This window comes from Pan paniscus, chromosome 4 (genome assembly GCF_029289425.2).
Source record: "Pan paniscus chromosome 4, NHGRI_mPanPan1-v2.0_pri, whole genome shotgun sequence".
In the NCBI taxonomy this organism is placed as follows: domain Eukaryota; kingdom Metazoa; phylum Chordata; class Mammalia; order Primates; family Hominidae; genus Pan; species Pan paniscus.
Window position 1 is genome coordinate 11,655,303 of NC_073253.2, and position 17,793 is coordinate 11,673,095.

General features: G+C 36.5%; 1 protein-coding gene across 4 annotated transcripts in view; it reads right to left on the reverse strand.

Annotated features, from left to right (window-relative positions):
- CTNND2 (catenin delta 2) overlaps window positions 1-17,793 on the reverse strand; it is a 938,532-nt gene that overhangs the window by 437,052 nt on the left and 483,687 nt on the right. For all 4 annotated transcript variants that reach the window (XM_034959739.4, XM_034959737.3, XM_034959738.3 and 1 more), the window contains 2 exons: window positions 8,251-8,285; window positions 7,752-7,868 (listed from right to left, as the gene is read on the reverse strand). In XM_034959739.4, coding sequence (XP_034815630.1) covers window positions 7,752-7,868; window positions 8,251-8,285 — 152 coding nt within the window. The remainder of the gene's footprint in view (window positions 1-7,751; window positions 7,869-8,250; window positions 8,286-17,793) is intronic.

The following is a 17,793-nucleotide window of genomic DNA, read 5'->3' on the forward strand; positions in this document are numbered from 1 at the left end:
AAAAGTGAAACTCAGAAAACACTACAATTTGCGAATGGGAACATAGCAGTTTAAAGAACCAGTCTTTGATTTGTGACACATCACACATTTGCCCCCCGTTGATCTGCATGGCTTGCTGGTGCATTTCTTTCAAGTCTCTGATTCAATGTCTTCTCACAATAGAGGATTTCCTGGCCTTCGATCATTCTTTATTCTAGTGGTTCTCAAAACTCCTGGTCTCTTAACCCTCAAAATTATAGAGGACTCCAAAGAGCTTTATTTTATCTGGGTATATATGATGCTAGTCACTCAAAATGTTTCCAACAGAAGAATATGCAGCACACATTCCCAGAGCTGTCAGGGACATGATGTTGTTACATGCCATGTAGTCTCTGGAAATCTTCAACAACATTCGTGTGAGAAAAAGAATGGGAAAGCAAGTATCTCTTAGTATTATTATGAAAACCTTTTGGCTTTGAAAGTCCCCATGAGGGGCCACGAAGACCCCAGAATTCCCAAGTATATTTTGAGAAAAGGTGCTCTACTCTACTGTTGACCTGGCTTTGTCCTTCTGCAAAGCCATTATCAATCTGGCCCTCCAGTATTGAAAAGGTTGATTTTGGCCTTTTCTGACTAGAATGTAAATGCCACAAGGACAGAGACCCTTTGTTCCTGCCATTAATAAGTGGTTAATACATACATTTAACAAAATAAATGACTGGAACATCTACCTGTGCCTACAGTGATATAACAAAAACTCAGTATATTAAGAGTTGGTTACATCAGTTACTGTTCAAGTGCAAGTGCCTTATTGTTTGATCAGTATCTGTCAGTATCTGTATTCTTATTTTTTTTTTTTTTTTTTTTTTTTTTTTTAGACAGAGTCTGGCTCTATTGCTGGAGCTGGAGTGCAGTGAGGCAATCTTGGCTCACTGCAACCTCTGCTTCCCAGGTTCAAGCGATTCTCCTGCCTCAGCCTCTCAAGTAGCTGGGATTACGGAGTGCCCCACCATGCCCAGCTAATTTTTTGTAGAGATGGGGTTTCACCATGTTGGTCAGGCTGTTCTCAAACTACTGACCTCAAGTGATCTGCCTGTCTTGGCCTCCCAAAGTGCTGGGACTGCAGGCATGAGCCACTGTGCCTGGTCAATATTCATATGTTTTAACTTTTGGGGAAATCCCTCAATACATCTTCATAATGTGTTACTGAGAGAGTCCTCTCCTTCCTCTGCCTCGCGGGGAAAAGTCTGCTTATTCTAAGGCTTTCTCACTGGGGCTGGCAGCATCTTTGCTTTTTCTCATACCTATGGCAGCTCTGAACCTGTCCTCACTTTCAGCAGCTTTCATCTAATCTTCATATTTGTGTTCTGGGAATCTACAATGCCTTGACAATTTCAAGACCAGGAAATTCCCACCAGGTTCTACACACATTGTGCTTGATCCCAGAAGATTCTGATAACTCAAGTGGGAATGATGTCTTTAATGAGAAATTTGCATTGTTTTCTCATATTAAGTGTGTGGTTAAAGAGCTCTTCTTACTTGATGCCTTTGCCTATTCCTTAAATTCTTAGGTTTGCCTCTGAGCTGGCGACCTTGTTAGAGAAGGTATAACATGCTTCTGAAACATCTACATGGTAGGAGGAAATCTAAGTGAAATCTAAGAAAAAGAAATTAGGCCGGAAGCGGTGGCTCATGCTTGTAATTCCAGCTACTTGGGAGGCTGAGGCAGGAGAATCACTTGAACCCAGGAGATAGACGTTGCAGTGAGATGAGATTGCACTATTGCACTCCAGCCTGGCGACAGAGCAGGACTCCGTTAAAAAAAAAAAAAAAAAAAAAAAAGAGAAATTAAACATCAGCTGAGAAACAGGTAGAAATACTTTCTGGAATGGAGGATAATTACAGCTTCCTGAAGGATTTTATTATTTCCTGTGGGCCACCTATGTGTTTTCCCTCAGCTTTTGCCCTCACCTTCCATTTTTGCTACTGCTAACCTCCCATTAATTTCATACACCCGAGGTAGGGGGGAAAGTGAGTGTAAGTGAATTTCAAAAGGAATGGTAGCATCAGCCAACTTTAGACATGGACACCATGACAAACCTCTGGAAAGAACAGTCTTGTTTGTATTTTAAAAACTTGGACCTCCCAGCACTTTGGGAGGCCAAGGTGGGCGGATCACTGGAGGTCAGGAGTTCAACACCAGCCTGACCAACATGGTGAAACTCCGTCTCTACTAAAAATACAAAAATTAGCCAGGCGTAGTGGGGCACCTGTAATCCCAGCTACTTGGGAGGCTGAGGCAGCAGAATCGCTTGAACCCAGGAGGCAGAGGTTACAGTGAGCCAAGACTGCGCCATTGCACACCAGCCTGGGCAACAAAAGCAAAATTCCATCTCATAAATAAGTAAATAAACAAAACTGGACCAAAGAGCATATGATAAAGTGATTTCACAGGGAATGAACAGTTAGGATAGCTCAACTGACTCAGACACGCTTTCAGGATGTGGGGTCTCTAAGGCCAGGTGACAGTCCTTGGGCACATCTGGGATGAGGAAGGTTTTCTATCCTGTTGGGTCTATTGGAGGACCTGGTTTCCACTATAATAGAAAGCAAAACAAAGAAAACAGCCCTTTTTCCCTGACCATGACTTTTATTTTTTGAGCCAATTTGATTAATGGATTCATCATTTTGATTACTATGATTTTCATGAAAAATTTACTCTCCTAAGACCTCTTCTGCATCTTTTGGTGTCGTGCTTAACACGAATTATGAAAACATTCACTTCACAAGGATGCCTCCCACCTTTATTATTATTATTGCATGAGAACATATGGAATTAGGTTTTATAGCTTTTAAATAACCTGATCTCTCAAACGTCTCTTGTAAATTAAGTATATTCACAGTAATCAAAATAAAATAAAACTGTAAGTCAACAGTGAATAATACATTTGCCTCTGTTAAACTATATATGATTATTCTATTTTAATTCCACCTGCTTAGAATGGTAACATATATGATTGATTCCTGAATATATTTAAAAATATATTCAGATTTGAAAACTTATAATAATATGTACTTTTTTTACCATAACACTCAGAATATATTAGCTCTGAAGATTTTCTTCCTACTGAATAATGGAATTTTCTAAAATATGACAGAATTTCAATTCATTAATTTGCTACAGAAAAAATAATTACTATTGCAAAATACAATATTTAAACAAATTAACAATCTGTGGTTAAACATACAAGTTATTTTTTTCCAGGTTATCCTTTCTATTTCTTATTTTGACTGACAACATTTTTGTGAATCACTGGCTAAAATATAATCACCTTTATTTCTGAGTTTGTATATAAAAGGATGCATAGATTAAAGAAAGTACTTGGTCCTAGGCAGTTCAAGTCACATTATTCATTATGTAGAAAGCTAATGGCCCCAAGCTTCTGTTGGTAAATTATTTTTTGTTGTTTTGTTTTGTTCCACTGAAGCGACAGCAGTCTCTGAAGCAATTCTCCTAGTGACTCAGTGACACATATTTGTTAAAATTGAAATTACACAGCCAGTAGTCACAAAAAAGAGGCAGGGTGGCAAAGGTTGTGCACATGGTTTACCAAGTGTTTCAGATTGCACTGTTAAAAATACACAAAGTGTTGGAAAACACTGGTAACTGTATGACCCAATAAAATCAGCATAGCAGAGCAGTTACTGCTTGCCTTGAGGTCAAGAAGATGCGTACTGTGACTCAAATTTTATTTTAATCAGACCTTTGAAAGACAAATAGCAAAAAGCTTTAAATAAAACAAATTAAGAACTATGCGCTCATGGGGTGAGACTGCTTTCCATTTTAGAACTTTTCCAGACTGAGTTTAGACAGTATTTAGCCTTGTTTTAGTCCCTTTTGAGTGAGGATTAAGAGACTGGTTCTCAAGGGCAGGGTGCCAGGTCCAATTTAGCATTAGCTGGTTCATAGCTAATGAATCCATTGATTGAATAATCACTGACTGGCAGAATCTGATGGGCTTTTCCTAATTAGATGAAATCTGTCAATGTGCCACTGCATATCTATTTGCTATGTTTCTATACGGGAGAGGTAAATATGGTATACGGTTGTTCCACTATCGAGGAGGATGCTGTGCTGATAGTGCTGTACACTCACTCTCTGCTAGTCCTCTGCACAGAGAAGGATGTCTTGCAGTTTGGCTTCTGGTTGGGTTTGGCCAATGGGAGGCAGGAGAAGGAGATCGGGGGAGGGAGGAAAAAGAGATTATGACATTGATTCCCCGCTTGCTGCTAGACTCTGCTGGGGATAGTTCCTTGATTTCCCTTAGGGTCTAAGGTTGGTAAGGGCATATCTGTCTTCCACTGCCTGAATACCACAACATGCGCTGTTTGTTCCCTTAATCTTGCCCACCTCTTCATAAATAGTCCCTTAATTAAATTCTGTTCAGTTAAACTCTTTTGAATAGAATCTATATCTCATCTGGAACCTAACTAATATACATACACAGAGCAATTTAGATTTTTATTTTATGATCCTCTGAACACTTAAAATTTGCAATATTGATGCCCAAAATGATAGTTATCTACCCAATATGTTAAAATTATTTTCCTACTTTTTACTCAGTTACTTCAGTTTCAAGGTGACTCTGAAGATGTTAAGGGCAAATGGTTCTTAAGAATAATAATATTCTTTATGTGACTATGGTTCAGAATCCTTCCGCATGCAACTTTTGAATGGTACTTTTATCAATTGTTTCTTTTTTGTTTTGTTTCTTTTCCTTTCTTCAAAGCAGGATGAAGGAGCTTTCAAAAGAAATAATCAACTAAAATCCTAGGAGTCTTCAATAAGATAATTCAGTACGTGACAATATAAAGTGACTAATCTTTCTGAAAAATAAATATTTGGTGGTTACCAAATATATGTGGAAAGACCATACTGGAGCATTTAACTTCCCTATTATAAACCATTTGTAGGTAATTTTTGAATACATATTGTAGGCAAACTAAAGTGAAAGCTAAAAAATTTCTTTCCATTTTCCTTGTGTGTAACAGAGTTTCTCAACTAAGAAAGCTCAGTACTATTATTTGACTTACAGAAAAAAATATCATCTATTTATCCCCTCTATTTCTCTCTTCTGGCATTTATTTATCTTTGACTATTTTACTTTATATTACTTTATCTCTGCATTACTATTATCGTGTGCATCTTACTAGTTTCTCGCTATTTATTTACCTCAAGATTTTCCCCAAATACGTACAACATTCTTTATTTTGTTTTCTATTTTTAATCATGAAGTTAAGATATCCTCTGAATGTGTTTTTTCCCCTATACTTCTGTTTTTACTAAAAAATGTTCCTGTTTTATTTGCTTAGTAAATACTATGCAATTTTCCTTATTATTTCCGTTTGATTCAGTAAATATCCAGAAGTATGTTTCTTAGTTTTAATATTAGTACATTTTGCTTACAATTTTATTATTTACTTTTAGTGTTGGTAGATTTTTATCCAAGAATATGGCTCTCCATACTTCTTAACTTTTATAATTGCCTTTATCTTCTAGTAGCTGGTCAATTTTTATAAATTTTCCTTGGACATATGTAACAAACATATACTATCATGCAATCAATAAAACCTTTAAAAGTTATTTAATACATGGTTATCTTAATTTGTTATTTCAACATTTTGTGGCTTTCCCTTCTAGCATTCTGTCTGATTGATGAGACGTGCATTCAAATGTTCACAATCATATTTTTCCTTAATTTCTTTTATTTTCAGTAACATTTGTTTGAATATTCACATGCTACGCTGTTTGGTGCACACATGTTCATTAGATTTGAGTATGAGCTTAACACATCTTTATAAGTTAAGACAGCTCACTACATAACTCCCATCTTTGGCCCTGCTAAGTGATTCTGTATTAAATTCCAATTTATCTCACATTATTCTTCCAATCCCACTCTTTGCGTTGATTATATTTGCAGGCACTACTTTGACTATTCCTTTAATTTCAACACTTATTTCATTAAATGTTATGAATAACTCATAACTACTTTATCTTTGTTTACTGCAAATTTGAACTTTTATTCTTTTCAGAGGAGAATTTAGAATGCAGCATTAGATTGATATACCTATATTATCCCTTCTATTTTAATTTGTTTACTTTTTATTTAACTCATTAATTATTTTCTGTACTTTCCATTTATTAAATGTTACTCCTTCTCCTAAACTCATAATCAAATATATTATTATATAAAAAAATGAGATTTCCACTATCATCTCCCCGTTTCCCAACAAGGCAAACTATTCTGTTGCTGCTTTTATTACTCGCTAATAAGATGAATGCATGTGTTTCAAATATTAATTAAATGTGTTCTAACTAGAGTTGTCCCTACAAGAGAAATATATTTAATGACTATGAGTAAAAGAGGTAACGATTATACATTTTTCAATACAAAATACAGAGAACAAGGATAATACCAACCAATCTTTCTTTACGAATTGTATTGAGAGGATGCATACGGGTATAAATAAATCTGTGTATACACAACAATGTTATCCTAACAGTAATGGTATTACAAAGATTATAGAGAAAATGAGCTAATCTGTAAAATAAATGGTTTTCAAGATCAGTTTGCTATCTTATCCTTATGTCTTCCTTTTGCATGACGAAGCTTAGTGGGTATTGGAGGAAATTTTATTTTTTAAATTAAGGAATAAAATGCTTCACTGGTTTTCGATGTATTACCAGAATAATACCTATCTTAATGATGAAATTTTTAGTCTTTTGTGGAATTTTATTAAAATAAGTAAAAAGAATTTTATGATTTATTTAAAGGAGGTTCATTTCAACTCCTAATCCACAACCATTCTGGTTGAAAAATATGTCATTAAATGGAGAGAAAGTGATTTTTAAATGTTCTATGGAATTAATATAGCAATGCAAGATGGTTAAATACAGAAATGTAAGAATTTATTGCATAGTACCTTAGCATAGTACTAAATAGATAATACTAAGAGTACACCAATTTTTTTCCTATTTTGTCATATAATTGCTGCTTTTTATGATTTCTACCAACAGTGATCTCTATGAGTAAAGCACTGATAGGTAATTTTTTTTTTTTTTTTTAAGATGGAGTCTCCTTCTGTTGCCCAGGATGGAGTACAGTGGCGCAATCTCGGCTCACTGCAACCTCTGCCTCCTGGATTCAAGTGATTCTCCTGCCTCAGCCTCTCGAATAACTGGGACTATAGGCACGCACCACCATGCCTGGCTAGTTTTTTTGTAGTTTTAGTAGAGACGGGGTGTCACCATATTGGCCAGGCTGGTCTCAAACTCTTGACCTTGTGATCTGCCCATCTCGGTCTCCCAAAGTGCTGGGATTACAGGCGTAAACCACCACGCCCGGCCAGCATTGATAGTTAATTTTAAGGCAGACATTGTGTTGACTACAAAATATATGATGAGTTCATAAAATGCAGTAGTCTAGATATTGAAAGGGATATCAGAGAACAGTGAGAATCACCAGTATGTCAGTAATTAGTGCAAAAACTAGATGCCAACTACTGACTTAAAAGAGTTTATACTCTAATGTGAATTGAGGTGGGATAATGTGGGAAGGGAACAGATGGGACAGAGTGAAATGGATAAAACAAGCATAAAAATATCCTGAAATCCTCATTTGATATGGCTCATAACAGTAATGATATTAGAAATAATGACATAATACTCCTATATTTCAACTATCTTCAGGCATAACTGCCACGTGACTTACTTTCACCTGTAGAATAATCCTGTGGGTCAAGTATTCCTGATTCCTGTAGTGACCTAATACAGGAGTCCACCAGCTCGAGACCTGTTGTAAGCTCATCTTCGATATCTTTTTGACCATCTGAAATGAAATATTTTAAAGTGATGAACAAACACATGGTATATTATTCTTAAAGATTTAGGTTATCATTTAATCATGGAAAATATCCTAGTCAAATATATTACCTCTATGAAGTTTTCATTAGCTATTCCATTTTAGTTTTTGGTCAACCAACATTAAAGCCAAGGTCAGCAATTTCATGTACCCTTGAAGAGCATAGTTGCTACAGAATTGAAAGATTTAACTCTCAATAAATTGTGAGCTATCATAATGACTTCATCTAATTTTACTATCGGGATGTTTTCCTATTACTTTTCTAAGTCTCATTCTAAAGTTCATAAGAAAAGTCATCAGTAGAGATATGTTTATAAGTGTAAGTGTTCATCAATAAGATAGACATTACCTTGTGACTGCCACTGAAACTGCTCTTCTGCTGAACTGTAAAAAAGAGAATACAGAGATATAATGCATTGATTAGAAAAGAAAAATAAAACCCTAAAATCTAAGACAAAAAGGCACATTAGGGTAGTAACAGTGGCTCCATTGCATTTCCTTTCATTTCTTACTACGAAAAGGGATTCCACTTTGATATAATTTTAATTTTAATCCATTTGCTGTATATCCCTTTTGATTCACAAGTATTAGCATGTTTTAAATGGACATTGTCCAGTAATTTTCAGAAGAGCTCATTTTTTACAAAGTCCAACCTGTTAGACTCATTCTTTACAACAGCTTCTATATACATGCAGTTTTACTCAATTTTAGTTATTTTAGAATAGGATCATGCAGACTTTGTAAGGTAGCCTAATAAGGAAATAACTATCCCTTTTTTTATTAGAGAGAGAGATGAAATAAATCTTTGCCTCCATTTAGTCATATCATATTAAAATTTCCCTTTAGTTGATTATTAAGAGTTTAAGTAATTTAAAAATAACACTTTGCCACCAACTAAATACACATTTCCAAAAGTCTCAATAATACATCTTATGAAATGACCCAGATGGAAAGGGTTGTCCATATACATATGCCAAAGATACTGTATAGAGTGGTTCTGTATAGGTAACAGATTTATTTTGGATTTATTAAATACAAAATATATAGTTTCTAAATATGAGCAATTCTTCCATTTTGTATGCAAACACTTCCTACATGCCCCTTTTTTATACGTAAATAATTGGTGAGAAATCTACGTGCTAATTCCTGAAAGACATCATTTTGAGAATGATTTTGTACACTTATTTCATGATATTTTACTCTGTTCAACCAGATTCTATGAATAGTTCATTAGTTTCACAACAGCACATGGATTGTAGACCTTTAGTCTGTACCTTAGAGGTGGGTTCTGAATACATTTACGGAGAAAAAGGGAATTCTGGGTATAAATCAATGTTCAGAAAGGCCATGACTGGCGTAAATGAAAACAAGAGTAGTCCATTAAGAGACATGTGACTGTTATAGGGTATCTTGCCCCTGAGTCAATCCATATTAGGAAACTGGACAATGGTTTTATAATAATGAGAGCTGTAGACAATATTGATACAGGAAATGATAATATTTCAAATTCAGTCCAATGCAACTATTTCTTGCACAAAAAGATGTGACATTATATAATAGTAACATATAAATACAAAGTTTAGCCCTTAAAATAGAAATGTAATAAAAATGATTTTTAAAATTATAAAAACCTTTTAAAAATTAACAGGTTCACTTAGTAAGTGGAATTTAATATAAAGTAGTCCCATCTTATTATTCAAGAATCACCAATTCAAAAATCAGAACCATAGTTATCCTGGCTATTTTAATCCTCTAAGAAGTCTATGGATCATTACTTTTCAACAATGTGAATATCAAAATACTACTGTTTAAAGATCAATCCCATTGGTCATTTGCAGAAGGTAGACTAGAACTCAGGCATATGGGTTCTGAGTAATTCCGAATGCTTACTTGTGTCAGAATCACCTGTAGCATTTCTTAAGTATATGTATTTTGGGGCCCTACTAGAGACCTACAAGATGAAAAAGTCTACGGATTAGGCTGGGAGCCTGCATTGCATAACAAGCTTCCATGATGATCCTTGCGTGCTTCTAACTTTGAAAAACACTAGATACTATTTTCATTAATCATCCATTATTAATTTAGGGCTCCCCACAACTTCATTCTTCTATATTTTAAGGCTGGACAAATTCTCAAGGTGGTATAATATTTTAAGTGTTTACATGCCATGGATTTATACACAGATAGAAAACACTTCCATATTGATAGTGGGTTGAACGGAGGGCCTTCCTCTCTCAAAAGATATGTCCTCATCAAAACCCTAAGACCTGTGAATGGTAACATATTTGGGAAAAGTGCTTTTGCAGGTGTAATTAAGTTAATAATCTTCAGATGAGGTCATCCTGGATCATCCAGGTGGGCCCTAAATCCAATGACACGTGTACTTATAAGAGATAGAAGAGAGACAAAAATGGAGAAGGGCAGGCCATGTGAAAATGGGGGCAGAGACTGGAGTGATGCAGGCACAAGTCAAGGAATGCATGAAGTCATCAGAACCTGAAAGAGGTAGGGAAGGAAACTCCCCTGGAGTATTTGTAGGGAACGCAGCCCTGCTGACACCTTGATTTTGAACTTTTGGTCTCCAAAACCATGACAGAATAAATTTCTATTGTTTTAAGTCACCCAGTTGTGGTAATTTGTTATGACAGCGCCAGGAAACAGATACAACAAAAAAGTTCTCGTGTTATGTCCTCCAGGATTTGCTATTATCTCTATACTCCTACATTCCTTCACCAGTACAGCTATTTACTAAGTGCTTCCTGAATACCAAGGCCCAGTTAATTCACAACAATCACAAATCTCTCCTTTATAGATGGGGAATAACAGATTTAGTAATGTTGAAAAACTTGGCCAAACAGCTCTTAAGGATCCCAGCAGGGATTTAAACTGATGTGTGAACTCCTAAACTCAAATTCTTTTCTTTAAACCTTTATTTCCGGGATCCATGTGAAGGTTTGTTACATAGGTAAACTCATGTCATGGGGGTTTGTTGTACAGATTATTTCATCGCCCAGGAATTAAGCCCAGAACCCAAGAGTTATCTTTTCTGCTTCTCCACCTCCTCCCACCCTCCACTCTCAAATAGACCCCAGTGTCTGTTGTTTCCTTCTTTGTGTTCATAAGTTCTCATCATTTAGCTCCCACTTGTAAGTGAGAACATGCAGTCTTTGGTTTTCTGTCTCTGCAGTAGTTTGCTAAGGATAATGGCCTCCAGCCCTATCCATGTTCCTGCAAAGGACATGATCTCATTCTTTTTCATGGCTGCATAGTATTTCATGGTGTATATGTACCACATCTTCTTTAATCAGCCTATCATTGATGGGCATTTAGGTCGATTCCATGTCTTTGCTATTGTAAATAGTGCTGCAATGAACATTTGTGTGCATGTGTCTTTATGGTAGAATAATTCATATTCCTCTGTAATGGGATTGTTGGGTTGAATGGCAGTTCTGCTTTTAGCTCTTTGAGGAATCATCATACCGCTTTCTACAATGGTTGCACAAATTTATATTCCCACCAACAGTGTGTAAGTGTTCACTTTTCTCCTCAACCTCTCCAGCATCTATTATTTTTTGACTTTTTAATAACAGCCATTCTTTCAAAATCAAGTCATGGCAGGGCTAGGCATGGTGACTCATGCCTCTAACCCTGGCTCATGCTTATAATCCCAGTGATTTGGGAGGCTGAAGCAGGGGGATGGTTTGAGGCCAGGAATTCCAGACTAGCCTGGGCAACATAGCAAGACCTCATCTCTACAAAATCTTTTTAAAAATTAGCAAGGTTTGTTGGTGCGTGCCTCTATTTCTAGCTAATTGGGAGGTCAACATGGGAAGATTCTTTGAGTCCAGGAGTTTGAGGCTGCAGTGAGCTGCGACTGCACCACTGTCCCTCATGCACCCCAGCCTAGGCAAAAGAGTAAGACCCCTGCCTCTAAAAAATTAAAAAATGATTTTTAAAAATTTGTGCAAGGAGACATGCTTAGGTTACCACCCATTTTAAGTGATATGAGTGAGGGTGTCAATGAAAGTCATTCCCAGTGCTCAGTAAAGTCCAGCACGCCTCTCCTTGCAGGCACTTCAAGGAACACACTCTGCTTAGCTCCCTTCCACATAGATGGGGTCACAAAAGCCTATGAGAGGAAGTGACAAGTGCCACTTTATGGCCAAGCACAGATGAATAAGCATGAGGTCTTCATGCTTTCTCTCTCTCTCAAGCCTCGTGTTGAGATGCATGCCTGGGTAACTATGCGGAATGGAGACTTCTGCCAACCCACAGAGAACACAGAGCACCAGTGAGAAACAAACCATTGTTGTGTTAAAACTCTGTAATTAGAGGGCTGTCTGATCCCGAAGAATAAATGTCACACTGACCAAAACAAAAAGGTGAATTCCTAAGGCATTTCTTGCTCTTGCTCTTCAATTTCTGCAGTACAGAGTTGGAAGAAAATGTCCGGGGTAACCCTAGTACAAATAAGGTGGTGCCGATTTTATGTGCAGGTGTTGATTTTATGTTTAGGACTACACGTCATGCTATTAGATATTTATTTTTCTGTTCATCTCTATCAAATGTGTTTCAATTTTATGACGCAACAGAAAAAAGAAGAAACTCTTTTTATTATAATTTTAAAAATATAATTGGAAGTGATTATAAAACTGTCTTTCCAAAGCACAGGCAACTTCCTTTTGGGCAGACAAAAGCATTAATCACTTCAATGGTTTCCCTGATTTCTTTGGCACAGTTAAAATGCATTAAAAGTATGACTGATCACAGAGAATGGAAGTCCCAAGAGAAAGCTAGTTTGGATTTTATTTCCTTTAAGTGCACACTTTATTCTCTTAGCTAGGAGATTTTATGCAATTGCCTATTTTATGTATTTGATTCCTTGTTTTAAAAATTGCTCTAAGGTAGATGCTTTTTAAAAAGCAAACAAACTATTTATTTATTCAATAAACATGGATTATGCCTGGGTCACAGACACACTCATATCAGGTGTCTAGGAATTACCTGTGGTAAATTTTCTCTCAATTACATAATTCAATTTAATATAATAGAAACGTCATTTTTGAAGGTGTTATAACTTAAACGCATGTTCAACTTCAGGAAATAAAGTTTGCTTTTACTGCTGAAATGCTATTTTATGAAATAGAAATCACCTCTAAAGAAATAAATGTAAAAAAGACTATAGACATAATTTTGATCAGTCCATATGTGTTTGAATATACCTAAATATAAGATCCAGAACCTAGTGACTGTGAGAAAAACATGTATTTAGGACAAAGACAACCATAAATAACACTTAGCCTTTAAATACATAAAGACATCAGTGATGCTAGGAAAGAAATTTTGAAACAATATATTGAAAGCAAAAATCCTAATAGCTAATATTTATATAGGTCTCATTTGGTAGCAGACAATAGTCTAACTGATTTGTAGTTAATCTTCATATTAAAACTTTTGAGAAAGGTAATATTTTCCCATTTTAGAGATAATAAAACCAAGGTAAAAAGATGCCAGGGAAGTTGCTAGAGGTCCCTCAGCCAGTTAGTAGAGAAGCCAGGGTTATGACCTTGGTTTTCTGGTTCCAGAGTCTACAGAAATGTGTGAACCACTATTCCAGTCATACATTTGGCTACATCAAAAGTAAAACCTTATGTGACTAAAAAACTCCTACCAGAAACCAAGTTGTAAAATAAGCCACAACCTGGGAGAAAATATTTGCAAGGCATATAACTTACAAAGGCTTACTTTCCAGAATATACAATGAACTCCAACGAATTAATAAGATAGAGATTTAAAATGAAATAGAAGAGAGCTCATCAGACATGCATAGCTGGTGCACAGCAAAAAAACAAAAAAAAATGTATGGCCACTGAACACATTAAAAGTATTTGAGGAATAAAAATTAAACACAAGATAACTCCTCATACACCACAAACTGTCCAAAAATTTGAAAGCCTGACAATATTAAGTGTGGGGGAAGAAATGGGGAAGTAATTCTCATACATTGTAGGTGGGAAAGTAAATTAGTGAAACACACAGGTGACTTGTGGGATAGTACCTGGTAATTTTGTACATGTAATACCTAATCACCCAGGAATTTTGCTTCTATGTAGAGACTCCAAGAAAACATTTGCACCTTTGTCCAGGAGACTTGTACAAGATTGTTCTTGCCTACATTGTTGTAATAGCAAGACAATGGAAAGAGCCTATGTGTTCCAGCAATAGAAAAATAAACAAATATAATAATATGATTACATATGATATATGAGGGGTCTTCAAAAAGATTATGGAAAATGCATATTATGAAAAATTTATTTGTGGATTTCAAATATTTGTTGCACCCAAATAAGCTGATATTAACTTCTTATAACATGTCTGAACCTGATCTAGTTTGACGCACTAACGAGGGTAAGATATCGGTTTGAAAAGAGCTCTTTTGGGCCGGGCATGGTGGCTCACTCCTATAATCCCAGCACTTCAGGAGGCTGAGGTGGGTGGATCACCTGAGGTTGGGAGTTCGAGGCCAGCCTTACCATCATGGAGAAACCCCATCTCTACTAAAAATACAAAAGTAGCTGGGCGTGGTGGCACGTGCCTGTAATCCCAGCTACTTGGGAGGCTGAGGCAGGAGAATCGCTTGAACTTAGGAGGCAGAGGTTGCGGTGAGCGAAGATCAGGTCATTGCACTCCAGCCTGGGCAACAAGAGTGAAACTCCGTCTCAAAAACAAAACAAAACAAAACAAAAAAACAAAAGAAATAAAAGAGCTCTTGTTAGAGCAATATGAATTCTGCTAAAATTGAAGCAAGAATAAATATCAAATTTACAGGAAGCTTGGTTGGAAGAATGGCAAAATCATTGATGCCTTACACAAAGTTTATGGTAATAAAGCCACCAGAGAAATCAGCATGTTACAAATGGATAACTGGTTTTAAGAAGGGACGAGATGATGACGAAGATGAAGCCTGCAGTGGCAGACCATCCACATCAATTTGTAAGGAGCAGGGTCGCACCTGGTTACTACTTGGATATTGGGAGAAATACAGTTTATTCTTTACTTTTATCTTTTAATTCCATTTGTCCACAAACTTTTTGAAATCCCCTCATATGAACACTTGTGGAATAAATACTATTTGGCAGGTAAACTAAATTAGCCAGATACATATGTAGTTCTTAAAAACAAAATACAGAGAAAAAAATGGAAGTTGTCAATAAGATACGTATTGCAGGATCCCAATTATGTGAATTTTAGAAACACTGAATAAACAATATTGTTTATAAATATACACATTAATACATATACATGCATCTCTCTCTCTATATATATATCTACATAGATATCTATCTATATATACAGATATCTATATATAGAGAGAGAGAGAGAGAGAATAAAAACATATGAACTGAAAAGGTATCAAATTCAAGATGGTGGTGGTGGCTCTACAGGGGGTCAGGAGGGTGAAGAAAATGAGTCCAGGAAGGATAACTTCCCTCCCTCTTTTATCTCCAATGTTTTATTTATGAAATATGACAAAATGACCTGAAGTTAGTAAGACAAAATGTTAACATTATTTTAAAAATATCTTTGATACTTGGAAGAGAAAAAATTCCCCATGATTCCTACACTTAGAAATATGCTTAGTTAAATGTTTAGATAAATCTTTGTGATTGCAGCCTTTATAATATTCTTAGCATTGTTAGAATCACTCCCAGTTTAAACTCAAATGATGCCAAACAATTCTGAAATATATAATTACAAATAATAGTGGCAACAACTGTTTAGAGATATATTAACTTCTTTTTCCATTTCATATGTGAGACAATTGACAGTGTCATTTTTACAATGTTTCAAGTTTGATTTAGTTTGAACATTTCAAGTAAGCAACCAATAACCTTCAAGTTCAGAGGGCATGAAATAGGAAGCACACTGGTGTAAACCCAAAGATAACCTTTGAGTTCCTTCAGAAGTGATTTCCACCTCATCATTCCAACATCATAGCCTTAGTAACTATCTCCAGGCCATTACTAATAAAAATATATATATGAAAGTTCAAAGCATTTTTCTTAATGCCAGGAAAAGACACAAAGCAAACCATTACTAGAGATATTCCATCTGTTATGAACCTGCTCAAATATACTCTTATTGTCTTTTTCAATTTTTTGATGCCCAAAGCATCAGTCTCCACATTGTATTATGTGGTGTATTATTGCTCACAATATCTCTCAAAATGAAATAAAGGTACAGAACTATGAGTTTTTTTGTTAGTCTGCTTTTGAGTTAAGCAATGTACCTAAAACATAAGCCAGAGAAACTACTGGGAAATAAATTGCTTCAAAACTGACCTCTGGCAGGGCGTGGTGGCTCACACCTGTAATCCCACAACTTTGGGAGGCCGAGGCGGGCGATCACAAGATCAGGAGTTTGAGATCAGCCTGGCCAACATAGTGAAAACCCATCTCTGCTAAAAATACAAAAAATTAGCTGGATGTGTTGTCAGGCGCCTGCAATCCTAGCTACTTGGGAGGCTGAGGCAGGAGAATTGCTTGAACCGGGGAGGTGGAGGTTGCAGTGAACCGAGATGGCGCCATTGCATTCCAGCCCGGGCGACAGTGCAAGACTTTGTGTCAAAAAACAAAAACAAAAACAAAAAAACTGACATTTGATTCTAACCTATAGGAACAAAGACCTTTATATTGATGATGTCCATATGACCTGACCTTGTATTTGGACAGCAAAACATTTTTAGTACATAGTTTTGCATGCAGCCCCTCCCAAGAATAGCCATGGGTTGCAAAATAAAATGCCCTTAGCCGCAAGTACTGTGAAAGTGTAACATATTTAGTTAAAAATGGTGAGGACTGCGCTCGGCTTTAGGCCGCTGTTGCCCTTTTCCATTAGCGTACTATGTCCAGAATCACTGGTTTGGGTTGCCGAATAACTCCACTCTCCGCAGAATGTTTTGTGGAACTGATTTCCCTTTGGTCGGCTGCCTGTGGTCTCTATACTTGTCTGTGATATAATCCCAAATGAATGTCCTAATATCTCTGCCATGCAATTAGAATGCCGTTTTTCTTGCTTAGATGATATATCTTCTTTTTGCTTTAACTATTGCGATCAAAAATACAACTTGATGGCTATTATGAACATTTTTACAGCTACAATGCATATAGCTACAGAATCTCAAAGCCTGGTATATCTTGAGGAAGTAAGGAACTGCTTCCTCTTTTATGAGATTGTTACCCAGTGTCATGCCTACGTGACACAGGTAAATTTCTACCCCACCTTAACTCTGCTTACCTTTAGGAAACTAGATCCCTGAGGTCAGAAGCTCCCACTTCTGACCAAACTGGCTAAGACTAGCGGGAACCAATACAGCAGCTCATCTGACCTCTGAAGAACCTCTAACTTCATTATAATCTGATTTCCATGCTAAATGATGCTCCCACTAGCACCATGACAGTTGGCAATCACCATGACAACAACTGGAGGAAACCATAAAAGGACAAAAGGAAAGTGGTAGCTCCAGTTCTGAGAAGTTCCCTGCCCATTCCCAGAAAAGATATGAATATTCTTCCCCTTGCTTTTCATGCCCAACCCTTTCATTCAAGATACCCCACATCTGTGACTTTCCAGCTGTCACCCCAGTCACACACCCGCTTCTTGATTTCATGGCCACTGAATACAGCTTGCTCTGCTTGACGCTTACTTTTGGTTTTGCATATTGGCTTCGAGGCACCAAACAGGGAAACACCCCACTTTGAGGGGGACCGGCTTTGCTAGTAACATCATGTTGTTCAAATGGCTTATATGGCTTATTGACTATGGCTTACTCTAATCTATTTCATCACTTGGAGTACACTGTGGTCCACTGGGGGAGGGCCAAAATGGGGCC